Genomic DNA, 26,713 nt, shown 5'->3' on the forward strand with positions numbered 1-26,713 from the left:
TGAAACCTTCCCACGTCCGGTCACACGCACTTCAGAATAAAGTTCATCTGTCAGAAATGCGTTGCTCATGTTTGTTGTGTTGTGTGTGGGGTCACTGGCGTGGCAGCGGAGGTCACATTAGAGCTGGTATACGTCACACTTTTTACAAATGAAACTAAAACAATTGTAAACAATGGTCTTTAATTATCTATTTATTTAGAGTGTTAATTGTAGACTTTTCAATCATAACGTAGGCGAACATTGTATTTTGCATCATATCATAAAACCGTTACTTGAGTCTTCAATTATGTCTGTATAATTGCATTTAATTGGTCAGTTTGTATTTACTTATCACAACATTATTATTATTATGTCATCTTGCCAATCTTTTATCGCAATACAAAACTTCTGCCGCTGCACATGTCTTCAAGAGCTGGTTGCAACTAAATGTGTCCCAGCACAAAAGGACGTACAAATAGTTCCTTTCAAGTGTAAATACAAACAGAATCAATATTGTACAAATAATACAAAATAGTATACACAAGCAAATTAAATAATGACATCAATAATATGTATGGCACTTAAAGAGCGTGTCTTTATATAACTATATTTATATAAAATGAAGGGTGCTTGTTAGAGCGATCTTCAGTGTTCTGATCATTTGAGGCACAGCAGGGGACATTCATTGATTGAGGTCTTCGGACTCACTGGGACATTTATTAATGCACCGGTGCTTTTTAAACAAATCTCTCCACTTGCTTTCCTTCTGCGTGATAAACCCATTGAAATGTGTTTTTAGTTTGGAACTCAATCATTTTCTGTTGATGTGCTAGTCATTTAGGAACTATACTAGTTACAGCTCTGATGTTATTAGGTTTGAATCATGAACAATACTATCTCAAATATCTTGATTGAAATCGTATCGAACGTCCCACTGGTCGTCATGGTGATGATGGACGCCTTTGGCTGCTCCATAGAACTGAGGGCTCCGTTCTAACTTCTGCACCCGATGGGAATGTCGTAGGTCACGGTCCGAGGATGCCAACAGGACCACATTATCTGCAAACAGCAGAGAGGCGATCTCGAGACCCCCAAACATGACCTGCTCCACCCCCAGGCTGCACCTTGATATCCTGTCCATGAAAATCCCAAACAGGACCGGTGATAAAGGGCAGCCCTGTCGGAGGCCAACACCCACCGGGAACCTGTCTGACTTAATGGCGAGAATGTGAACACAGTTCTTACTGCAGGCGTACAGAGTCCGAACAGCCCGTTGCAGTCCGGAACCCCATACTCCCGCAGCACCCACACTACACATTTGGGCTTGTCAGGTCTTTTTAGCCGAATCCCCTGCCCTGGCATCACATGACACAAAAACAGTTTGTGCGTAAACATGCGCGATGAAACATGAACATAAAGATAAAGAACCTCGCTGGCTGCACACACCCGAGGGGGAAATGGGTCCACTGAGAAAACAATCCTCTTTAAGAAACCAACACTTTGTCGTCACTTAAACTTCTTTAACTTTCAATGATGTTTCTCCATATAAAGGTATAAGTGTGCCCACAGTTATAGCCATAAGCATCAGAGACATCCGTAGATCCTATTGTATTTATATTGTATTAACCTTTTTCCAAAGTAAAAAAACAGAACAATTCACCAAAAACAATAGTAGAATGGGTAATTTAATGTCTTTTAAATGTGCATAAACTTACCAAGGTGTTAGTCAAATTAATGAAAAACAGTATCATAACAAAGTTAATACATCTACAATGCATAACCATACATTGTCAGTGCTCTACAGCAAATATTATATACACAAGTAAAACTGAATCAAAAATGTCATTGGAAGTGAATATTCTGCTTATTACAGAATATTAACTACAAAGCATCAGCACCTGTCTTCTCAATGGCAACAAGGAAAACAATTTGACTTTGACTTGTTTTTTTTAGGAAAGGAGAATGTACTGTACAAAACAATGGGAATTATTGTTTTATTTTAACATTTAGGTAAAGTAAAATCAACCGCCTGTCATTTATGCTATTTTAATTTTAAACCAGATCTCACTGGCCATGTTTTTTATTGTCATTTTGTTCAACAAAGACAGTTCAAAGTGTTTAGCAGCGTTAGTTACTGCAATAAATGGAAAACTGGTTTGCATCCAGATTTATTGCAGCGTATCCTTGAACAAATCTCATGCACTAGCACATAATTTAGCAGCTATTACAAAATGGAATGAGTATGGAAAGAAAACTATACTGTGTTCTCAGTAGTTATTTGTGTCAGCATTCCTGAGCTTTACGGGGGTTGTGAAAGAAATACAATAAGTTGAGTGTATTAAGGTTTAGCTCATGCAAAAATGACAATACAGACGGATAAAGTGGCTGACACCAAAGCAACAGCAAACATCAATAAGAGCACAACGATTTGACTGCGCTGGCATAGAGGCTGGTGTCCAGGCTGCTCCTCATCGACGGAGAACAGACCCAGGGAGGCGCTGTCGGTGCTGCTGAGTGGGTCTGTGTACTGCGGCCCATGGGGCTGCACCATCCAGCGCATCACGTTGACCTTCATCTCCATGTCATCGATCATGTGGTCAATTTGGCTGATCTCCTGCTCCATGGTGCTGCGCTCCTGGTTCTCGAGCCCAGCAGGGAGGGTTGGGCTCTGAGCTTGGTTCAAGTCTGGAAGACTGAGGGCCCGCGCTGCCACCTCACTGCCTCCTCCTGCATTGGCAAAATTAAACTTTTTATCCAGTCAAACTTGATTTAACTGATTCTACTGCAGCCTGCAACACATTCTCACCCCATGACCGTTATACTGTTGAAGCGCTTCTATTATTTTCTTTTCATATCAGTGAGGGTGGGCTGAAGCAGTAGCTCTAAACTGTTGTCATACGTAGATTTCATAGGAAAGTAGCAGCTGCCTGCTCAGAGATCCGCCACAAAATTCATGACATCATGGTTTGATTTGCATAACTAGGATGTGGAACGAACATTTGGCATATCAGACTATTTACACATGTATATAAAGTTAAATACATATTCAAGAGATTTGTACAAACCGATTTTTTTAAATCTCGTAATTGATACTGTAGAAAACACCTTACCTCTGAAAGCCATCGGGGGAAATCACTGTATTTCATTTAAACACATGTCCATGTTGCTACTCATCATTTCAGTCCTATTCACACACAAATCATCTCTGAAATGATTTTGTAGATTGTGTTGTATTAAATGCTAAATTTAGTCCCTGGTTAAATTGTATTTTGAATGACTGACTTGATGTGCTTCCCCTTGACTAATCTACCCCCTGAAGTACGATTCACCTATACAATGAGGTGCAAGGCTATAATTCACCTTGTAGGCCAGTTTGCACCAGGCTATCAGTGTTGGCCAGAGAGAAGATTTCCGCCACGTTGAAAACTTTGCACATGTCAACATGGAGGAGCTCTAGACTGGAGGAGAAGGCCACCCAGAGGAGCTCCATCTCCTTCCGCTGCCCCTCAGGCAGTCTCTTGTTTCGGAGCTGTGAGGTCAGTTGACCACAGATGGACTCGGATAACGTTTGGGCTTTCTCCCGTGTTTGCCGCAACTCCTCCCGCAGCTGCAAACTGTCTGTGCACCCACCGACACATGAGGCCAAGTGCCGGTAACATGCCACCACCTGTGTGGAGAAAATAAAACATCAATATTTAACTGTGCTAATTGATATGCAAACCTTGGGTGAAATTAGGGGAACCAGAAGCTGTGTGCAAGCAGCCAACACACCTCTGTAGTTGCTTGAGTGAATATATGTTAGTGTCCTTGCTGGATATCTCAGAGAAGCGATTAGTTCCTGGTAACAACTCAGACCTGAAAACTGTCTGATACACATTGGAGGCAAGAATCTGTGTCTTCCTCCTGGAACAAAGTTCATAACAGGAACAGCCAAAGCGCTTGGCATCAATAAGCGCCCCAGCTGTGCACATCAGCTGACCCAGTATACAGTAGACCACATAGCTGTCCTCTTGTGAACACATTCATTTTGTTATTACGTTTTAAATATATCCACTGTTGAAAAGACAAATGGACAAAATCAGTGGTTGAATTATTAAATACTGGCCTTTGGATTGGTAAAAAAATAATTGATAAATATACATTGGTTATCTGAAGCTGCTTGTAACAATAACTGTAAAAACATTTCCGCTTTTATGATTGAGATCATATCCTAATACTGTGTTTTATTAATAGGCATTAGCTTAGCCGTGGAGGATTAGCAGGAGGAGTTTCAATGAAAAATATCACAATTAAACTCCTTATCGATCTATTTCTAGATAAGCCAAAACAACCTTGTACACTCGTGCAGCGTGGAGAGCTGAACGAGAATACAATGGTAACCACATATGCTGTATGCATTGGCATTTCCATATAGTATTTGTGCATAACTTAAACTGTGGTACTGTATTTTCAATGCTTACTAGAAGTAAAAGCTCTCAGTAGAAAAACAATAAATCAACTGCATATCAAGCAAATATTTAGTGTGCAGCTAAAATCTGGATTGTAGACGACCAAATACTTCTCATGGTGCAAACAAATATTAATACTACCATACGCCATAAATAGCTGTCATATGATAGAAAATTGAAGTTAAACCAACTGCATGCATGTCAATAACAAACAAAATGCCATGCATCCAACAAAGATATTGAAACGGTCACAAAGACGCAGTGGACCAGTGAGAGTGCTTTTTTAGCCAGAGGGGGGGGAAATGATGCTTGGATGTCTTGTGTAAGTTTAGTCAGTGAAATATTAATATAAATAGAAATGATAGAATTGATTTCAAACATAGCAACTTTTAAAAAATACATGAAACAACCTCATTGGAGTTTTGTGACATTTCTTCAGTTTGTTCAATTGTAAAATACCACCAGCCATAATAAATGCAATATGTCAGAATTACACCACAACATTCCATTTTCTTAATAGTTGTGGCACAAATGAGACGTTTACAAATTGAAGCAGCTTACCTTAACCAAAGAATCCACCAGAGCCTTTCCATCAGCCAAAGCCTTGTCTGTACTAACTGTGCAATCATCACCCACTTTGATATTTACAAGTGGCATGAGGATGACTTGTCCAGAGTCGCAGACGCCGCCACAGCAGGCAAGATTTTGGTCCAGCTGCCCGTCACTTCTCTGGCTGCCCCTGCGCCTTCCTCCCCTGGAAGATGCTTCATTCAGTGGCTGAGGGTTGAGACTGACTCAGTCCCAGAGCCGCGTGATGCATTGCAAAATTCCACTCCAATGACTAAACTGCAATTACAGCTGCTACACATGCTTTGGTGGATAACATAGAAAAAAAAATGTCACAAAGAGCCAGAAGTGGGACCGTCTAAGTAATGAAGAAAAGAAAAAGTGTAATTAACTGATGTCACTCCTCAGCAAGGTGGTAATCCTGTGATTGACCCCTTCGCACTGAGACGAACGGCTAATCTCATTAACTATCACTGAGACCAGAGCGCTGGAAGAGCAGCTGGCCGCCTCTCCCACAACGACCCTTTCACTAACTGAGAGGAGGCTGCACTCCGTTAACTCAGTCACTCAACTGTAAAGGTCAATAAACTCCAGGACACATTTCATATTAGCCATGTTTCTTCTATTGAATTTGTTAAGAATGAAGGAATCTTAGTGGCTGTGTGAAAATAGACCAATAATCAAATATTGATGCACTTAAGGAATTGAACTGTGTATGTTTCCTTTGACCCATCACGGTCTTTTGTCATTTACTTTTTCTCAGGCTCTAGATAATGGATGGCCTCATTTGACACAAGGTTCAAAGCACGAATTCCCTGGCGTGACAGCTCTATAGAAGTGTGTAAGGGCTTCTATGTGTATACAGCACGAAAGAAAAATGTATGCAAATGACAAAGTAAGCTTATTCAAAATTTTGGATTTCATAGTGTAAATGATTAAAATCAATGACTTCACACCTAAAAGTTGAAGCAATTTAATTTGAAAAAAAAGAAACATTAGAAATACACTACACCCGAATAAAATAAAGGGTCACACTTGCGGTTTCATTTCCAGGTACCCTAAAACTGTCCATGTTTAATCCCTCTCCTTTTGTCCAGATGCTGCCGAGTGGTGTGCAGTCTTGACCATTTTCCTTTGCGGTCGCCCAGGTGTGCCCGTCCGTGGAGAAGAAACCGCTTCCTTGATGTTGGCAAGCAGGCCTCGCTTGGTTTTGGGCTTCACAGGAGAGTTCTGGGAGAACGTGGCAAGTTCTGCTTTCAGTGAGGCAATCTCCCGGTCCTGTTCAACGCTCTGCTGTCGGATGGCGGCCATGGATTTCGTCTTGTGAAAAAAAGAAAAAGAAAAAAAAGAAGAGTTTTCATCCAGACACGGTCATCATGTCTGGATCCAGTCAAACTGTATTGTTTATTAAAGCCATTACGAGTAGGATTTGTCGCACTTTGTATTATCTCACCTGATCATCACATTTCCTCTGCAAAACCTCCACAGCAACAGATTTCTCCAGGAAGCCATCTCTGACCTTCTGAAGAGTTTCACTCAGCTCCATCAGCCTTTTCTCTAATGACAAAATCAACTGCACCAAAAATTAAATGTAAAACTGAGCAAGTGATCGCAGAACCAGCCTCAGGTGAAGTTTAATTCAATTACAGAATTCAAATGTTGCCCTCGTTACCTGTTGTTTATCCTCGCACATCTTCTCGAGGGCACATTTTTCTTTGTACAGCAATTTGCCGCGATCTTCCGCTGTGGAGAGGAAATGAGCCGAGTGACGTTTATTGCCCTTATAACTAAAGATGGTGCGCTCAATGAAACAAGACAGGGAGGACAATATATAAATAACAAATTCAAAAGATTGGAAAAATAAACTAAAAACACGCATCTTAAGCTTTCATGATCCACTCTAATTTAAAACAAAGGTGTCTACATTCACGTGTGTGTGTGTGTGTGTGTGTGTGTGTGTGTGTGTGTGTTTACCTCTTGCTTCCGTCGATTTGGATGGTTGAGTCTGGCTCGACTGGTCCACTGTTGGTACTGCACACAATCCCCGTTCAATATTGGTCACGGTTTCCAACTCTGACATTTTACGAGTCAGGGCCTACATGCAGTGGGTGAGACAGACCAAACCAAAAATCTGACCGCTTGGTTTGGTAGTTTAACAATATCAGATGACTACAATTTGGCTCTTCACAAATCAATATATAGCAGTTGAGATTTGAGAAATGTATTATTGGAAAACAGCAAAACGTTTAGTTTTTTAAACTGATCAAATGCCATACCTCCACTTTCTCCTGTACAGCAATGAACTCCTCGAGAGGAACAAAGTCGTCCTCCAGATTGTTCATAGCACACTGGTAGGCATGCTCTTTGATGGCGTCCTTGTACATCTCAAACGTGTTCTCCAGCTTTTCTTGGTAGCTCTCCTTCTGCTCCTCTATCTGTCCACTACACAGTCAAAGCAAACATCATTTAGATGTTTAACGAAGGGTTAAAGAAAGTTATGGCTGCTGACCCCTCACCTCGGTTGCACACAATCACAGAGCTACATGACTCTCCTTCTCGTATAAATTAAAAAGTAACCTACATGCGGAGCTCTTCACTCTCCATGAGCTGTTGTAACATGGCATCTCCCATTTCTTTCCGAATCTCCATTTCCTGAACCAGGTTTCTTCTTCGCTCAGCCAGGAGTTTGATTCGCAGGCTTTCAATCATATTCACAAGCTCCTACGAGACGAAAAGTAAAACATTAGAGATGATCTTAGTCTGCACAGTGCATCTTAGAATGAGTGGTGAAATATTCCCCATCTGCTGGATTTGAGAAAGCATTAAGAATCTACAGCAGCGGTTGGAACTAAATGCTGAAGTCAGGGACGATGCCAAGGTGCAGATATTCAGCAGGTGATTTTCCCTTTTAGGTCGCTAATGTTTGGCAATCAGCATTAAACACGGCGTAAAACTACTGTGGATGGGGATAGGTATGTCAGTTTATTAGGCATTGACCTGATGATTGAGCGAGATAGAAAAATAAATTACAATTCATCAGGGAATCACCAAAGCCATGAAGATTCATCCACTGGGCACAATGAATGTCGGCACAAAACAGAAACGGTTCAGAAATTTCTCAAAAGCTAAAAATGTGACCTTCATGGCATTTGAGGATAAGTCAGGGGTGGGGGGCGGTCGCTACATTCAGTAGGCGTTATCCTCCAGGGACCGTGAATGTCTTCACAAACCCCCAAAAGAAGAATTGAGGGTGAAGTTTGCCTTCATGGCTTTTTACCAGAAAATAGTCTTTTTCAACACAACCCATGACCTTTACTGAACCAACCAGGGCCTTCTCACATGAAGGCAAACTACCGCAATGTGCAGGAACCTGTTGGCCAGTAGTCGGGGTAAACCCACCCAAGTAAAACACATGGGGCTGATTCTGATCCCAGAAATACAACTGGTACATTAGTTTGAAACAAAGACTGTGGCATGGAGGAGCAGTTTTACATTCTGTGGCAGCAAAGACATGTTCGCCTCATCTTCCTCATCCAGCAGCTCCTCCTCAGACAGGTAGCTCTCCAGGGCCTGGCTGTCAATCAGCCCATTACTCAGAGGCTTGCCGTCACGGCCGACCAAACAAGGAGTAGGAGACTCCAGAGGCTTGTCCTGCATCACCTGCAGACAGCACAGGGATGATCAGTAGCTTCTTTAGAAGGTCCGTCTCAATGCGCCGCTTCCTCACACACCGTTATGTATTCAAGACTAACCTGTTTGGCAACAGCAGAGAATTTCATCACATGGAGAGTCTCATCGTAGGTGGAAGCACACTGGTTGATGTTGACGATCATCGACGCTCTTCCTTTGCCGCAGAAAACTGCCTGAAAGAGCTTGGTGAGCTTACTCTCTCTGAAGGGAATGTTGCTGCTCTTCATTCTGGTAAAAAGCACACGTTGCTGGGATTTAGCAATGCAAAAATATCCACTCTTTAGCGTAGTCTCTGCCTTGCATAACTTGTTCAACAAGTATTTATAGGTGGTGACGCATGAAGAACCAACTGTACCCGTCAGTCTGATTGTTTCGGAGGGCAGTGATGCACTTCCCCAGAGTGAGCAGCGAGGTGTTGATGTTCCCCGCCTCCCTCAGCCTCTCCCCGAACGTCTTGGTTTTGTTGCATCGCTCAGAGCCGGCCAGGTCACACAAAGAAAACCTGAGGAAAACAAATAGTTATTTTATGCATTATAAGTCCTTTCATGGTGCTGGAGAGACCACAAACTTTCAATCGGGTCCAATAACTCAACAAATCTCTTTCACGTCATGTCTGGTGTTTATTAAAACCTCTTTGGATGCATTGTAGGTGGTTAAATAGTCTGCTTTCTTTTTCAGTTTCTCTTCACTGTATGCCCTTTGTTTCACCATGTGCCCTACTTCCTCACAGCTACTTTAACAAATGCAGCCACACAAAACAAAACCACATAAGCATTGTTTAAATATTCACGACGTCTGAGAGATACATACTCAGAGATCCTTTCAACCGTACTGCCATCGATCTTCAGTAACTTCATGGTAAATATGCTGTGGCTGTAAGGAAAACAGGGTTGAGTTTTGAGAACAGAAATGGCACCAACACAACGAAACAAAGTTTGCCTTCTGCTCGACGACTGGTTCATCTTTGTGGCTGCAGCACTTCGGTTTTTGTTTCCGAACTGGAGCAGTCTGGAGGCTTCTCCCAGGGTCTGGATGTTAATCCACTTGAGATCTGAAATAACAAGTAAATAAATTCAGTTTTAAGCCTCGGGCAACGCATGTTTCAACCAATTAGAGAACACCCGATGAAGTCCCGCTCACCTTTAACGTAAGCATTTCCAACACCATCGTCGCACACACGAAGAACAGCACGTCGCTTGGACTTTGAGCACAAAGGGGGTTGAAGCAAATCGTACACACACTCATTGTAGATTTCAAAGAATGCAATCCATAAAGCGAACTGGCTGCTGCCTGCTTCTGGTGAGTCGCTTGCAAACACTAAAAAGGAGATGAATACAGAGAGTGAAAAATTAAGGATAATGTATAATGACATTTTGACAACTTCAAGCTTAAACCGTTTTTTTACAATGCAAGACAAATAAATGTTCCGTGTGAATAATGTATGGTGCTACCGGTCTGATCGTAGGAAAAAGGGGAGGAAGAGAAATGGGTGGAGGGAGAAGACGAGGACTCTGAAACACCACCGGCCCGGAGAGGATCACATTCCTGCATGGGAACAAAGAGATGGAGAATTATGGCTTTATCGATTCTAAAAACTCTTAGCAATATTTCTGGAGATGCCATATAAAAAAAAGAAGAAGAAAAAAGGCAAGACTTTTCCCTCACATCTTTGACTGAAGCAAAAATGGCAGCTTTAGCACTTCTCTCCTGCTTGACTTGGTCCAGATCCAGATACTGTGCATCATTCATGAGGTAGGGCTTCCGGTCCATCCCCTCATACAGACGGCCCCCGATGTAGTGGAAGGAGGCGTCCAGCACTCGAGGGAGTATGCCGGGCTCTTTTGGAGTCCCTAAAACATTTCAGATACTTTAGACCGGCCGAGCAACTTCTACTCTCGTTCGGATGCCGTTGAGTTTCTATCTTTACCTTGGATTGTGTAGGTTTTCCCTGCGTTGGTTACACCGTAGCTAAATATCAGCGCATTCTTTCCATCCAAGAAATCAGACATTTGGCGTTTGACAGTGTCCTCAAAAAACTCGGACTGAGTCACCTCTTGTCCACAAATCTAAAAGCCAACAGAAGGACGGTTGGTTCTAAAAACTAAAGCACAAAGCTCAGCCACAGTATATTTCAAACAGATATGCGAGCAATACGACAATTTTGCAGACCTGTGAGAAGGAGAATTTGTGGAGCGACATGCCGATGCCCTTCTCACTGCTCTTCATGGTGGCAGAACCCTTTGGTGCCTTCAGTGTCACCGTCTGGTTGTTTTCAATCACGAAACAACCCTGAGGAGAAGACACCAGTTCATAAGGCTGCATCTAAATGATGGCGTGTGTGCACGGAGTGCGCTCATAGGGAGTTTGTACCTGATCCTCCCCGTCAGAGAGTTCCTCTTTGGAGAAGGGCCTGACTCTGAGGTACACCCTCATGGTCTGCGCCTCTGGTCTACCCGGCAGCTCAGTCTAAAACACAAAGAAGGCAAACCAGGCGGGAAACTAAACCGCAGTGCAGAGGGCATATCCAAGTCCTTCTGGCCCAGGTACAGGCATCCTGACAGCCTCATGAGAGTACAACATGAAACAGAATCTGAGTTGTGGTACTGTTCGATTCAACCCTAAACTAAAAACATTACCTGCTCGGGTGAAGTCAAATCCATGTCAACCGGCTGCATATTGATGCTGTCCTCATCCTTCAAATGAGCTGTACTCATCTCGATGCGAGGAAGCACCAACACGTCGATCGATTAATGTATGAACACAAAGATCTTACAACCCCCTGACCGAAAGAGATTTTGGCCTTAAGAATGATGTATTTCACCTACACGCATGTCTGATGGCGTTCCCCCAATGAGCATCCAGGAGGAGCTGTTAATTTGCTTTATTGAAAGCAGGTGTGAAGTTAAGCAAATCAGCAGGACTGACCAACCAGCTCAGACCTTCACCGGTTCAACAGAGGTGTATCAAATCAAGGCCTCAAGATCAATCTCTGAATGTTCATAGTTTGAGAACAACTAAAAAGGAAATGTTGTATTTATTTGATTACCAAAATATGACCAAGACTCGTTTTTCCATTAGTCACTAAAAGGTATGTTCCCAGACTGCTCAAGACATTTTTGGAAAGGGGTTCAGAAATCCAGACTAACACTTCTACGCAGAAACAACACATTCTTCCTCCGAGTTGAATTCAGATGCAATAAAACACATCCTTGTTAAAAAAGCCATTTTCATGGAGGTTATTTTGACTTGTCACCTGCAGGCTAAGCACCGGCGGTATCGTGCACACATGGTTGAATGTCACTCTTGACCACAACAAGACATCGTTACTGTTATTAGTGACACCTGTATTGTACCATCTATGACAAGTCCAGCTCTGCTGTGAGAGAGGACCATCCCTTGTTGGCTCTGTGGTCATACACAACGCCGTGCCATCAATGTCTGATTTTATCTAGAATATAGACAATTCCATTTATGATAATAAACGAATGTTTTATTGAATACTTATTAAAAGACTATTTGTAAAGGATTTTTTAATGGTTGCTCATATTAAATATTTTTTTTAAACTCACAGATCTAGCTCTGACAAAAAAAAAATAACTTAGCTGCGAGACAGCAAACATACATCAGAAGGATGCGTTGTGTGAATAACCAATTCCTCACAAAAAAACAGGCATCCATGGCTAACACTACTGGTAATAGTAAGGTCCCAACACGCAAAGTAATGATTGTATTGAAATCTCACGTACCATTTGAGAACCACTGTTGGACACATGGTACATGGACCACTAACATAATTGTAAGTTCACACACAAATTAATTTATCATTGAAAATAGAAAGTAGAATTAGTCACTTGAATGAAAGCTTTAAAAAGCAGTTGATATTTCTTAATTAGCATGTATGCATTTATTAATAATCTTTAAAGTGGTCACAAAAGAAATTCTCAAATCAACCATGCAGATACAAATGAAGTATCATGTCCAGTAAGATGACTTTAGCTCTAATGATCGACTTACAAGTTGTATTAATCTTTAAGTGGAGTCATGTGTAGATTGTAAAGCCCCAAGGCAATTGTGTAATGTTGGGTTATACAAAATAAACTGAATTGAGAAATTTATAAAACATAACCAGCCAACTTATCAAAAAAAAAAGTTAATTATGTAGACTGCTGCCTCAGTCATCACCATGGTGAATGTTGTTCCTTTATTCAACACCAATTGTTGAGACATACACAGCTCCCAAACTTCTTTTTAGCTTCATGTAATATGGTTAAAGTCATTCGGGAACCAAATTCCTTTTTTTGGCTTGAACAGCCCTCAGACTTTTCATTGAGTCTGCTCTGCCTCTTCCTGACTGTCACAATACTAAAATAACTTCTTCACCATCCATTTAGATTATTTGCTTCAGACAGAGCCAACAAAAGTTTCCTTGTTCATTTTTTTATTGAGTGATCTGTATTGTTTATGCGTCTGCAATGGTAACTTCAACCTCTACACCCGGCTCAATGCTGATGGAGGTGATCTGCTTGACAATTTCAGATGGGCTGTGCAGATCAATCAGGCGCTTGTGGATCCTCATCTGGAAGCGATCCCAGGTTTTGGATCCTTCACCACAGGGAGTTTTCCTGGTGGTGATGCGCAGAGTCTGGAAGGGGAAGAAATAGATTTTAGCTTGACCAAACGTAGAAAGCCGCACAGTTGTCCACGAGTTTACCACAATCACATTTTGTTCCAGTGAGTCCTTAATACGTATTACAGCAAATGCATCATATACACATGCAATTTTTTAAAATCAAGTTTGTGTACTTCAGTACCTTGGTTGGCATGCGGACAGGTCCCTTCACCTTCAGGCTCTTCTCCTTTGCACCACGGATCAAGTCTGCGCAGACTGGGGATTATAAGCAAACACATCTTTTAACACATGCAACCAGGAAGTACTTCATGCTACTTAAAAAGGTGAGGGCTCAGAATAGCGTATTATCCTGTCTTCAGGGATATCAGTTGGAAATTTATCCTCATAGCACACATCTACATTCCAGTCACAACACAAAGCCACTTTGAGCATAGTTACCTTTCTCCAGAGATTTAACATTGCGGCTGGTGAGGGTGATGCGAATGCGGTGGATGGCGACCTCGGTCTCCGCAGGTGCCTTGCCAGTGTCCTTGAAAGCCTGCATGGGTGGAAACAAAATCATCAAGAAGCAGGCCCTGACATTTAGAGTTCACATAAGATTAGCCGGGTACTGCAGTACAAGTCTGTGGGCAAAGATTTACTGAACGACCCGGCAGTTAGGGGCATGGATACCTTCTCCTGTATTACAAAGCAACATATTTGCTCCAAACTATGGTTTACCATGAGAAAACTATCAATAATCTAAAGAAGTTTACTATGAATCATTGTTCAAATAATGGCAAAGTAAATAAATTATTGTAAATTTTCGAAATAAACATAAATCGTTTTATTAATCATTTCAATGGTTTTGGGCGTCGGGCACGATGGAGATTTTTCCGGGGAGCACCTAAACGCATCACCACCTATCGCAGGTTACCACGTGGAGCGCCCACTATCGCCGTTACTATTGCGTCCCGATAAACGTGCTATAGTGTAGCTAACTACGTCTAAGCTTAAACTATGAACACGCATAGTTGATCGCTACACGTCAAAATAGCAATTTAAACGTCAGCTAATGTTGGCCACGTCTATCGTCCTGATGGCTTAGAATTAGAGCAAAATGCGGCAACGATCATAAAAAAGTTTCCCGTCCGACATTACTGAAATGTTAACGCCTGCAATTAAAGTTTGTCCAATTCTTTCAGAATTCCGACGACAGACACAATGGGAGCGAGAGGCTTCATCTTAAAAGCTTTGACGACAAGCGAAGACTGCTGATGCGTTTAAAGTATGCCGAATTATAGTGTCTAAAATAATGTGGAAAGGTGAAGTGGATGAAATGAAGGGATTAAACCTGTCAATATGCAAAGTATTATTTAAGAGTCTAGTTTGTGAATGACTCTTGGCGGGAGAGCTAACGCTAACTAACGCTACTTCACCAGACACGAGGTGCCGCGCTATCGTTAGCCAAAAGACTGGGCATAATCGCCACGATATATTTAAACTATTGATTTACTAAACCACCACAAAACATAAACTTCGTAGAAGAGCAACGGGTATATTCAAACAGCACGTACCATTTCAATGATCCCTGACCGACTTATTCGTGACAAATTCAAGCGAACAGCGGTGAGCCAGAAACAGAAGTGCCAACGTGGTTAGCTGTTCAGGAAGAGAGAGAGAATAGAGGGCCGTTTCCTGCTTATGTACGGTTCATCCGGGTCTCTGTTACTTCTTCTGTCGTGTTTTAGAGCAGACCACCTCAACAGCGACATCTAGTGGCTACATTCATATTAAAAAGAAAACGTCAACGTAACACCAGTTTAAACGCCTGACAGAATAAATGGCCTTCTTTCTATCTAAAAGATCATGTGGGCATATTTGCCAATATGTATACAACTCAAATAATATGGAATAGAAGTTCATGTCGTTCCATCATTTTATTTATGATGGTTATTGTATGACCACATCTTGTACACATCTAAGAACACTTATAATATTCTAAATGAATGTAAAGCCAGCGAAGAAACCGTCCAACATGTGACAGTAAAATCAGTAAACTCAGCATGGACAACCACCCGCTTCACCAGGGTGGTGTTAAGGTAGACACGATAACATACTGTAACATCCGGCAAAGATTCCGAAATATTAAAATATATATATAATAATACGAGTACTAAACTTAACTAACATAAAAAAATACGTAAAAAATAACAACAATAATCAGGAATAATGTCCATATTCTTTCAATTGAGCGTGGGTTGTGTGAGTTCCCACAACCAACTTGAGTGCAGCGAAAACTCGTTTTATTTTGAAAGACCAAAGCGGAAGTCAGATGTCGTTTCGTAGATGCAGTGACGCGAGTCAGATCCCTGAACAAGTAACGGAACCGGCTGGTAGCCAAACAAGTTGTTTTGTCGAAACCCGTAAAGATACTGCGAATGTGTTACGGTGGTAAACGTTGATTCCATTGTTGTAGAGCTTAAGAAGTAGAATATAAGTTAATGACTTTGAAGCTACATTTTATTTTTGCCGTGCGTCATGATTCCCAACCACAGGCCGCCGCCAAGTGACAGGAAAAGTTGTGGTTGTTGCACCGTTATGGTCGATGAAACTTAACTGCAGTTGAATGGAGACGGAGGAGCACTATTAACGAGGAGATGAATTTCGGAGTCCCCGCAAACTCACTGTTACTGTTCCGTGCCTGCGACGAGGGCGACTATGAAACCGCCCGGGGGGTCCTGGAGCCCGGTGCCCCGAAAGAATCTGGACGGCAGAGCAGGCTGTGGTCCGAAGCGGGGTCCGAGTGCAACACCGCAGACATGCTGTCCCTGGTACCGGTGGACTCTACGGACGAGGAGGGGAACACCGCCTTACAGTTCGCGTCGGCCAGTGGTCACGAGAACCTGGTCCGGTTCTTGTTACGAAAGGGGACCTCGGTGGACAGCCGCAACAACTACGGCTGGACCCCGCTGATGCAGGCTGCGAGGTGGGGCTGCGGGCTCGCGCGCTGTTCTGATGCATGAAGTACAAACCAAACCCATTACACAAGTTTCCAATTTTATTTCACATATTACGTGCGTCTGCTGGGGAATTATTTCAATCGTATAGTGTATAATTATATTGTTCAATTCGTTCAATGGAACATAAAAATAACTGTTGACTTCTCCCATGTAACACTGCTGGTGAGCATCGTGAGACATGCACGTTAGTTAAGCAATAGCCACATTCTAGCGTATAGTTTGGGAGAACAGTATCTGTATCTGCTAATGAAAACAGCTTCATGGTATCATGTGAATGTAGTTATGGCATGTAGACACATTAATACCTATGTAATTAAAAGATGGTCACTCGTAAGTGTCATGACACTTTGACAAATAACCTTTTGAGAAATCCTTCCGTTCAGCCTTGAGGTCTGATGTCAAACTGGTAGGCAGTTTCCAGTCTTCATCCTTCAGCATAAGTCATCTTTTCATCATAGTGCTTCACTGCCCATGCACAGCATGCCATATGGTAGAAGATCCTACATGAAAGAGCGGGAGAAGCCTGTGATGACCATCGTGAAAGATGATGACATCTGAAATAATCCATAACTCTCACAAGAAACTCGACCAACACTGATTGTAATGCAACCTTCACATGTTTTTGCTTCCAATATAATCGACCACACAAGCGATGGGGAAGGCGCATGGAGAACTGTAGAGTTGGTTAATGTGAACATTCTACAAGATGCTCAAGTTTCCTCTCATTTTAAAATACATTATATATATATATATATCTATATATATATGTATATATATATACATATATATATATATATATGTGTATCACACATTAGGTATAAGTGTGACATAACTTAACTGGGCATGTTACAGGAGGACCAGGTCCCTGCATGTAGATTCAGCTCAGAGAAAAGTACCCATGTGCATTTTTAACATGTTTGATGAACTTTCTTAAACTTGGGAGATCTTTTCAAGTCCCACTCTCTATCTCATTTGTTTTCTCCAATCCTCCACCTAGGTTTGGTCACCTGACGGTTGCCCACATCCTGTTGGAGAACGGGGCAGAGATTAATGGACGCAGCCGTCTGGGTGCGAGCGTCCTCACGATGGCGGCCCGAGGGGGGCACACTCATGTGGTGAAGCTGCTCCTGGAGAGCGGTGCCTACGCCGATGACTATGATCACCTGGCCGTTGCTGCGGAGGCCGTCTCAAATGGCAACAACAACAACAGCTGCAGGTCTGTGCCGTTTTTTCTGACAGGCATTAACCACTAAAAACAGAACTCAATTCAGTTCACCTTTTGAATAGCACCTTCAACGATTAATCTTTTGTTCACAGTGCGGCTGGTTTCGGAGGTGGTGAAGGCGGTCCAGGAGGCGGCGGCAGAGAATTCATGGACATCACAGCCCTGATGGTGGCTTCTCAGCATGGCCACGAGGCCGCGGTGCGCCTGCTGCTAGAATGGGGCTCTGACGTCAACTTTTCCCAGAAGACAACAGGCTGGGGACCTCTCATGGTGGCCACCCTCAGTGGGAAGGTGGGTCGGATGGATTGGTGGCTGGTTGGATAGATAAACTAAATGAGCCGTTAACACATTATATTTACCTGTATTTACATCTTGAAATATGTGACTTTGCCTCAAACACGGTTGCAGCACGAAGGCAGACGAGGTGTAGCTGGTGGAAAGTTGTCTTTGTTTTGAGTCACCGGAGCAGCTGACAAATGAAGTTGTCGTGTTTTTGAAGGTGGCTGTGACTCAGCAGCTGGTGGAGCGTGGGTCCGACCCAGACAGGTTGAATGTTCTGTCCAAGACGGCCTTTGAACTCGCCATGCAGCTTAAACAGAGAGACATCAAGGCCTACCTGGACTCCATCACCACTGTCCGACCCCAGACCGGTACGGCAATCAATCGTGTGCACTTCCCTACATAACACAGCATGGTACTGGCAGGGAGATTGGTAGATGAACATAAATCAAATCTAATCCAGCACAGTTTCATGTTTTGACATGTTTCTCTGCCTCTCACGTCCCACACATATTAGTTATGACTTTTTTTTTGTGAGCATGCATTGAATTCTTGGTAATTAAGTTGTGTTTTTATTTATTTACAGTTTAAAAGGATCCGTCTCATCTCTGTTGGTATACCTGTGTGTGTGTGTGTGTGTGTGTGTGTGTGTGTGTGTGTGTTTGTTGCTGTCTTGAACTGCAATTAACACGGATGTGAGAGCGAAACCAGCAGTGGTAGCTCTCAGTCTCTTTGATGTCTGATAGCTCTTCTCACTCGTAGCTCGTTTTCCTGCACAGAACATTTCATATGACCTCGGCCTCTGAAATCAGACCCAAACCCCTAACCAGAGCTTCTGTCAGAGACACTGACGCTATCCATCTGTTAAGATAAATCCAGCTCGTGCATGTAGCCGGCTGGGATGAAAGAGGGATGCTCCTCTGTTGCTCTCCGGAAGGTTTCTTCTCTTTTTTCCCTGTGAAAGGTTTGTTGTGAGGTCCTGGGACAGGGATGTCGTATGTTTTCAGACTGTAAAGCCCTCTGAGGCAAATTTGTAATTTGTAATTCTGATCTATGCAAAATAAACTGAATTGAATTGAAAATATAGGCAGTGTATGAAAAGAAAATAAATCGCATTCAGAGTGCTCCATGCTTTAATCTATTTTATAGATCTGCAGTTTGACTCTTTTCTTCTTTCTTTTCTTGTTGTTGAAGTTTACTTGTATTCGTGTGAGCGGTGAATTTAGCAGTAATAAGTATTTATTGACATGCCCCCCCACCCGACATGAACAGGTGATGCTGAGCTTCGTGGCATCTGGCCAAGTTGGGCTGTTGTTTTAGAGTATATGAAAACTCTCCTGCTCTTTTCTCCACAGACGATGAAAAGAGAAGACCGGATGTGTTCAGTGCACTCAAGTTAGGTGAGTTCATCTGAATACTTTATGGATGCAACGAAACTACAAGGAAACTGCATTTTGGTTGTAAGATTAACAGGTAATGCAAAAAAACACAACTAAATTGATCAATGTGCATAATGTATGTGTGTGTGTGTGTATGTGTTGACTCAGGGAACTCCCAGCTAGTCAAGGAGATCTTGGAGGAGGATCCCACTCAGGTGAATTCATCCAATCAGGAGGGAGCGTCACCTCTGATGATAGCGGCAGTGAGCGGTCAGCTAGAGGTGGTGCAGCTGATGGTGGAGAAGAACGCCGACATAAACAAGCAAGACGGCGTCCATGGGTGGACCGCTTTAATGCAGGCGACCTATCACGGGTAAGATGGACAAGCTGGTGTCTTATGGGAAACTCCAGCGTGACGTCGCACATCCACCGTGAATGCTGACGCTGTCGTGGCCTCTTCCCCATTCTCTGTGTCCCCCTCCTCCTCGCAGTAATAAAGACATCGTCAAGTACCTGTTGGGTCAAGGGGCCGACGTCAACCTTCGAGCGAAGAATGGATACACCGCTTTTGATTTGGTTATGTTGCTCAACGACCCAGGTACCATCCGCACGACCGCCCCTTCGTCTTATAGCCCTTTGGGGAAATGGGCTCAGACTAAACCAACAATTCCTCAAATCAGGTTTTTAACATTTGTAAACATGTACCCTCTCGATAGCTCTTTGACCTACGTTAGAGGGTAGAGGTCCTATTTGGGTATTACATCTTTTAGATGTTACATTGTTTTAGAGCAGCTGAAATGATAAGTTGATTAATTGGTTATTCGGTAGACTGAAAATCAATTTCCATCTAAATTCAATTTAATTCAAAAACATTTTGAGAGTAAAAATTCAAAGAATGTCACATTGTGGCTAGCCTTCAAATGTGAATATTTACTTAAGCAAAATCCTAGAAAAGTAGGATTATCAACTGCATCTCATGGTCCTCCGAGGTGACGGTCTTGATAATGTGCTGGTTTTCATGCTCTACAACAGTACGTGTTTATCTTTGGGTTTTGGACTGCTAGTTGGATACAACAAGCTATTTGAATAAGTGGCATTTTATTATCAAAGGAGATTGTGTTTATGGATGTTCAGTGTTATGTGATATGGCATGACAGATGCCTGCTCAGATCATATCTTTCTTTTGACAGCTTTAAAGCTGAAATGCTATTGAAATGAAGCTATGGCTCAGCAGCCTTTAATGTCTTGACGAGAAGCGGTCAGTAGCACTCGACACAGCCCCTGCAGGTGTTTTCCATGAATCGTTCCACTCAGTGAGTCCTCATTCATTTATTGTGTGTCTACTCTGGCCGTTCACAGACACGGAGTTGGTGCGTCTGTTGGCATCAGTGTGTATGCAAGTAGACAAGGACAAGTCGAAGCGCCGCAGCAGAGCTCTACTGACTCGCTCTAAAAGCCGACAGTCCCTCAACAACGTCCCCGTGCCACCTGACGACAAGGGGGGCCTAAAGGTACAAACCTTACGTCACGCTGTAGGTATAAACCCATATCACATCGTACTGATTCTTCATCCGTACATTATTTAATTAAAATGTAATCTACACAGTCTCAAAGTCAATCTGATTTTAATAAAATGACTGGATGTTCTAAAGATTTTGAGGGGGAAAAGCATTTTCTTTAACTCTATAACCTCATTTCATCTTCGGCTTCACCCCATTTCAGTCCTGGTGGAGTCGGATGTCCAATCGGTTCCGGCGGCTTAAGTTGACTCACACTCTGAGACACGGCCTCTCGTCCAACCGCCTGGCTCCATTTCCAGACGACGCTGAGCCCTCATTGGATGCCACGATGAGGGCGAATCGGAAGCCGAAGGCCGCGTCTAACGGAGCGCTGGCACAAACTCCGGATGACATCAGCACGGCCTGGGCAGGCAAGAGCAAAGACACTGGTGAGAAGCAGCGATGATATCATAGATGTCAGTGTTAGGTCCTGCTTTGAAAATATACTTAAAGTACCAAAAGTAAATATATTCATTATGCAAAATGTACGAATTTCAAAACAATGTATATATGTGTATGATAATATATTGATTTAAGCATTAATGTGTTCATCACTTAAATGTTGTTTGTCGTGAAGGTTGAGCTACTTTGTATAAGCTACTGATAGGTATCGCTTGTGAACCCCTCCCCCACAGAAAGGAATCAATGAGAGTAATAAAACTGTACATCATAATCTTATTGGGTATTATGAATCTGAATCTGTAAAGTAAGTGGAGTAAAAAGTACAATAGGATATAAAGTAGTATGAAATGGAAATAGTTAACTCCAGTTCAGTACTTGAGTGAATGTACTTAGTTACTTTCTGTCACAGACTTTGCATATGTGCATGTTGATCCTTGAATTTGGAAAGATGTAATGCATGACATTTTTTGTTGAAAGATGTGGTGGAGGGAATGTGTCAACGTGACTTATATTCAGTTGTTTCAGGTCTTTGCAGGGCAAACTCTGAAAAGGAGGACTTTCTTATCACCACTATGGTAGGAGTGTAAGCTTCCTTTTACACGTCTTCAAGCTCGTGCAGTGTTGTGCTGACAATTAATCGTCTTATAGGACACCAGAACGTTAACATGCTTGGCTAAAACAACGTGATTGCTTCTCTTGTGTTTTTGGACTTCTTTGTAATCATATTTTGTTTTAACCCTTGTGTTGCCTTCGGGTCAATATGACCCGATTCAATGTTTAACCCTCCTGGTACCTTTATATTTACTAACATATTTGACCCTTGAGGTCAATATGACCCCAGCTATTAAAATCTCCAGAAAATTATTAGAATTAACATTGTTTTCCAAGTTTAAGTGTGAGGTACTTTATGTTTGTTTGTTGACTCCCGAAAGAACACCGACATTAAACATTGAATCGGGTCAAATTGACCCGAAGGCGACAGGAGGGTTAAATATTGAATCGGGTCAAAATGACCCGAAGGCAACACAAGGGTTAAAGGTTTTTTGTTTTTTTCGCCCCAAAGTTTATGGTTTGTTGTTCTTTTAGTAGAAGTATAATTGTATGTAATTCCATGTCCTCTAGCTCAGAAGTGGTGCGCCCCTGACCCGGCTGCCCAACGACAAGCTGAAAGCGGTGATCCCTCCCTTCCTCCCGCCGTCCAACTTTGAACCGTGGCACTCGGACCGTTCGCGTCTCCTCGGCGAGGGAAAGAGCGAAGCGCCCCGCCTGCCCATGCCCCCCCAGAGGAAGCTGAACAGCAGCGGAAACTCAGATATTGTGAGTGTTTGTGGGCGAGGGGTTCCCTTCTGGTGAGAAAGCGTTCAATATGTTCGTCACCATCCATCAGTCATTTGAGATTCATTCCTTCTCTCTCTCCTTTTTAAAACATTTTTTTACTTCTTTTTTTATTATAAGACAAAAGACAATACATAGACGTAACACCTAGAGGACAATGAAACAATGCGGACGACAAAACAATGGACATAACATCATAAAGTCAGAGTATAAATAAATAAAATAATAATAATAATTAGAAGAAGAAGAAAGAAAGACAGATGCATGTGTATATGTGTGTGCATGCGCATTATGAATTAACTAATAAATAAGAGGAGTGGTGTCATGTTTGTAAAAATATAGTGAATGATGACCAGATGTCGTGGTGTTCTGTTGTATTGTAAATGATAGATGAGGTGAGTTGTTCCATTGAAATATATTCTGACATTAAATTTTTCTCTCTCTCCTTTTAAATGTCAGACCTCTATCAGTCGCGTGGTTAGCAGGTCCATTAAGTTTCCCAGCATTCCCAAGGGGCCCTCCTCCTCCTCTCCATCAAATTCTGGTCACTACCACTCCCCCCACTCCTCCGGAGGCTCCAACGGAGTGGCGGGGATCAACCGGGACTCTCATAACCGTTCAGGTTCGCACAAACGCAGACCGACACGAACATACCCTGTCACAATGGGAACATTGGCAACTGTTTTACACGCGTGTGCCTCCTTCTTCCACCAGGGGGCAGTGCGGACAGTGTTCTCTCCCAGATAGCGGCCCAAAGGAAGAGAGCAGCAGGCCTGATAGATGCGAAGGCCCAGGCTCCAGAGAAGCAGCACAGCCAGACACAGAGTCAACCCCCTCTGCCACCCTCGGCGCCCGGCATGCCGCTGCCTGATATCAACCTCCCTGAGATCCCCTCACACCCCAGCCTGGTGGCCCCCGACATTCACTCGAGACGGGTCTGCGTTGTGCTTTCCTTTCCGTCGTTACTGTGTTCGTAACAGCCAAAGTAAAGGCAGTGCCTCCTAACACGTCAGTGAACCGGAGCTGCCGTCCACCCTTTTTTCCTTTTGTAGAAGATGGAGTTGAAGAAGAGACCTCAGTCAGGGAATTCCTCCACATCCAAGAGCACGTCGCCCACTTTGACTCCGTCTCCTTCCTCAACGCCCAAGCCTCCCACTGGGCCGGGGGACTCTCTGTCCTCAGCCTCTTCCCATCCTCGCTCCAAGAGCAGCGGCGGCTCCAGCAGTGGAACCATAACTGATGAAGGTGAGACCATGCTAACGGATCCATACACTGAAATCCTTCTTCTGTACGCCACGATGTTCATAAAGCAATTCCACACGTATTCAGCTTTTTGGCCAATTCTGTAAATGCTTGAGAGAAAGGCATAAAGCGGTATTCATCGATGAGCGCAATTATTGACTGTAGTTATTACCTTCGCATTGAAAATGTTTTGATCGCCGTGTATTTATTAAATTATTTATTTGTATGCGTGTTCCTCGCATAACAAAAAAAATTTAAACTGAATCGCATGAAATTTGGTGGGATGATTGCTTATTATCCGGGGACCATTTGATTAGATTTTGGGATCAATCGGGTCAAAGGTCAAGGTCAAGGTCATGAAAAGGTCAAAATCTTCTTTTTACCATAGCATGGTCAATTTTTATCCAATTGGCATGCAACTAATGCCAAAATGTTCATAATTCAATGTCCAATCTTTTGATATGCGAAGGTATGCGCTCTACCGAGTGCCTATTCTAGTTTTTAATACAATGGCTGGTGTTTTTTATTCTTGATCACCTTAAGTGGATTGTGCTCCGTGGGCCTTGACATAGAAATAATCAACACACATGAAATCATACAAACTAAATCCACTTGTTCAAACTCTGGCTGTGATTTCCAAGTGTCATCCCATTTCCTTCCATCATACATCATACAATGTGTTGTTTTTGACTTTTTACAGATGAGCTGTCTAGCATCTTGAAGAAACTGTCCCTCGAGAAATACCAGCCAATATTTGAGGAACAGGAGGTATTCTATCTTTTATGTCAGATGGGAGCTCCAAAAGCATTTCTCCTTCAGATATATTGTCTGTCTTCTACATGATTCTTTTTTTCTCCTCCGTTTTGAGTCATGAGTTCTCAACTTGAAGGGAACTGCTTGCATTGCCTGAAAGGGCCGCATGGACTGTACAGTCTGTACTCATATTTAAAAAAGAGTTGTTTAAAAGATGTGTAATTTATTACATGTGTTTTATACGGTGTTGTCAATCGTTGTTTCTGTTCTCTGCTTCCAGGTGGACATGGAGGCGTTCCTGACTCTAACAGACGGAGACTTGAGGGAACTCGGCATTAAAACGGACGGACCCAGACAGCAGATCTTAGCTGCCATAACAGAGCTAAATGCTGGAAAGGTGCATTTGGTTGACTTTATATTATGAATCTCTAAGGAACCTTTTCTCCCAGTGGTGTTTTTCCAGGCATCTCTAGGGGCTGAGGTTATATGTGTCTCCACTTTTCCTCAGTACAACTCAACATTATATCGTAAGAAATTGTCAATATCTTGAGCAAGGGGAGATGGGTAGAATTACTTTGAACGTTCATGGAAATTGGAAAATGGACAAGATATGTGAAAGTATAGTGTGCCTTAAAATGTGTTCTGATTTAAAATGTCCGTTGTTGGCTGTCATCAGGGCCGAGAGAGGCAGATCCTTCAGGAGACCATCCACAACTTCCAGTCGTCCTTTGGGAGCAGCGCAAGTAACCAAAGACAACAAGGTGAACCACGCTGTGAGTGTCAAACCAATGAGCTGGGCACTTGGACATCGGTGCACTATTCACACAAAGACAACATCATAAGCTGTCTCTCCACCTCTTTATCCATCTCTCTTTCTCTCTCTCTCTCTCCACCTTTCGTTCCCAGCACCAACGGGTTGGATGAGACACCAGGTTCGTTCCCCCAACAAAAGATAACCCAGCTGACGCCCGCCTGGAAGTACGCCCAAGTTACTTAAGATAAGACTAAAAATGACCTCTCGCCAAGGCACATAAATGAGGAATCCTTGGGAGCCGGTGTCCCAGACCACTAGCGGCGTTAGTGCAGGAGGAGGCCGCCGCCAGACGACCACTAAGACCCTGACGACCGGCCTTTGTCGAACCCGCCGGGACCAAGGGGACTTAAAGTGTTCCTCCCGTGGAACCTAAAGCAGGCGAGGTGGCAGGGCTGGCTGAGTCCAGCGCCCTGCTGCTGTGCGACAAAGCACTCGATGTGTAGCAACTTATGATTTTGTTTTTTGCCGCGGCGATACGGTGGCCACGTCTGCTGCGAATGCAGTTCAGAGAGATTCAGTAATTTCTGTTTCTGAAAGACGACAAGATCAAACACACAGCAGAGGGAGAGGGAGGCGTGGGATCGTTTCATCCAAACAAATGTGAAGGGTACAGCATATGTATTTTAGAAATGCCACAGTAAATCAAGAGAACAGGAGAGATTATGAGCCTAACAATACAAAATGCAATAAAAAGAGGTATTATCCAGTGATGCTGCGATTAGGACTTCAGAGCAGATGTCATGACCAAAAAGGAGTGAAGAACATGTTGAGAGACGTTAGCTGAGCTGCTTCTATGTCTTTTGCCAATATACGAACAGATCCTTTTTACTCAAGACTGTGCTGTCATGAATGAATAAACATTACAATGATGCAATAACTATGATTTAAAAAATGTTTTAGATCTTAATATTTTATGAGTCGCATCGGTTTAGTTTGAAAGCGAGGCCTCATTTCCATGGAGTCTTTGCATCTGGCTCCGTCAATAAAGTTGGTTCGATGGAGCGCGACATCATCCCTAAATATCAGATACTTTTGATCCGTGTCTTTAATCCAAAGGATTCAGTTGATGACAAATAAACTGAATACAAACTTTTCAATGGTGCTGGGGTTTAATAGTTGGAAAGCTGGTTGCAGGTCAAGCTTTGCTTGTGTGAACTATTTTCACAAATCAAAGCTGAGGTGAAGCCACGTTCCTTCCACAAGATGGCGGTGACCTTCCATTGGTGCAATACATGATCAGGGCTGTCCTCCAGCTGCCGTCATCAGTGTTTCTGTGAAGTTGAGCTCCCTGATTGAGGTCTCTTCTTCATCTCCAGCCAAATCTGGTCTGGTAGGACCAGTAGTTTATGGGGGCAAATGAAATAATGAAATACATGTTTTGTAGCCTACAATACATCTTAGTCCATGTT

General features: G+C 42.9%; 4 protein-coding genes and 1 non-coding gene across 7 annotated transcripts; 1 reads left to right on the forward strand and 4 right to left on the reverse strand.

Moving 5' to 3' along the window:
- Window positions 1–1,646: 1,646 nt before the first annotated feature.
- rgs9bp (regulator of G protein signaling 9 binding protein) lies at window positions 1,647–5,426 on the reverse strand. Its single transcript, XM_056434589.1, has 3 exons — window positions 4,989–5,426; window positions 3,340–3,646; window positions 1,647–2,706 (listed from the first exon to the last, which is right to left on the reverse strand). The coding sequence occupies exons 1-3, from the start codon at window positions 5,082–5,084 to the stop codon at window positions 2,330–2,332; spliced, it is 780 nt and encodes a 259-aa protein (XP_056290564.1). The 5' UTR covers window positions 5,085–5,426; the 3' UTR covers window positions 1,647–2,329.
- A 539-nt stretch (window positions 5,427–5,965) lies between these two features.
- Window positions 5,966–11,428, reverse strand: zgc:56231 (uncharacterized protein LOC406257 homolog; the record flags this gene model as incomplete). The annotated part of the gene is made up of 17 exons (XM_056434720.1): window positions 5,966–6,314; window positions 6,448–6,567; window positions 6,667–6,737; window positions 6,969–7,089; window positions 7,271–7,436; window positions 7,576–7,715; window positions 8,487–8,645; window positions 8,726–8,912; window positions 9,040–9,186; window positions 9,495–9,735; window positions 9,825–10,001; window positions 10,136–10,229; window positions 10,350–10,534; window positions 10,612–10,750; window positions 10,854–10,973; window positions 11,055–11,150; window positions 11,321–11,428. Coding segments are annotated over 17 exons (2,517 nt in total), but the record flags the coding sequence as incomplete, so codon positions are not given.
- Window positions 11,429–13,105: 1,677 nt separating this feature from the next.
- Window positions 13,106–14,979, reverse strand: rps20 (ribosomal protein S20). The gene is made up of 4 exons (XM_056433988.1): window positions 14,871–14,979; window positions 13,753–13,852; window positions 13,496–13,569; window positions 13,106–13,326 (listed from the first exon to the last, which is right to left on the reverse strand). Exons 1-4 carry the CDS (start codon window positions 14,871–14,873, stop codon window positions 13,144–13,146), a joined length of 360 nt encoding a protein of 119 aa, XP_056289963.1. The 5' UTR covers window positions 14,874–14,979; the 3' UTR covers window positions 13,106–13,143.
- On the reverse strand, window positions 13,639–13,706 carry LOC130206729 (small nucleolar RNA U54). Its single transcript, XR_008834161.1, has one exon. It is a non-coding gene; the product is annotated as a small nucleolar RNA U54 (small nucleolar RNA).
- Window positions 14,980–15,585: 606 nt separating the features above from the next.
- LOC130206508 (ankyrin repeat and SAM domain-containing protein 6-like) lies at window positions 15,586–26,306 on the forward strand. Of its 3 annotated transcripts, none has more exons than XM_056434511.1 (18): window positions 15,586–16,282; window positions 17,314–17,532; window positions 17,634–17,832; window positions 18,041–18,191; window positions 19,176–19,220; window positions 19,368–19,572; window positions 19,691–19,797; window positions 20,559–20,710; window positions 20,922–21,147; window positions 21,677–21,735; window positions 22,283–22,477; window positions 22,955–23,117; window positions 23,210–23,430; window positions 23,548–23,740; window positions 24,438–24,505; window positions 24,771–24,887; window positions 25,167–25,263; window positions 25,397–26,306. In XM_056434511.1, the coding sequence occupies exons 1-18, from the start codon at window positions 15,954–15,956 to the stop codon at window positions 25,444–25,446; spliced, it is 2,796 nt and encodes a 931-aa protein (XP_056290486.1). In that variant the 5' UTR covers window positions 15,586–15,953; the 3' UTR covers window positions 25,447–26,306. The 3 variants fall into 3 exon arrangements, with proteins under 3 accessions (XP_056290486.1, XP_056290488.1, XP_056290487.1); XM_056434513.1 differs by having other exon boundaries at window positions 25,167–25,251; XM_056434512.1 differs by having other exon boundaries at window positions 21,686–21,735.
- Window positions 26,307–26,713: the final 407 nt, after the last annotated feature.

This window comes from Pseudoliparis swirei, chromosome 16 (genome assembly GCF_029220125.1).
Source record: "Pseudoliparis swirei isolate HS2019 ecotype Mariana Trench chromosome 16, NWPU_hadal_v1, whole genome shotgun sequence".
Taxonomy (NCBI): Eukaryota; Metazoa; Chordata; class Actinopteri; order Perciformes; family Liparidae; genus Pseudoliparis; species Pseudoliparis swirei.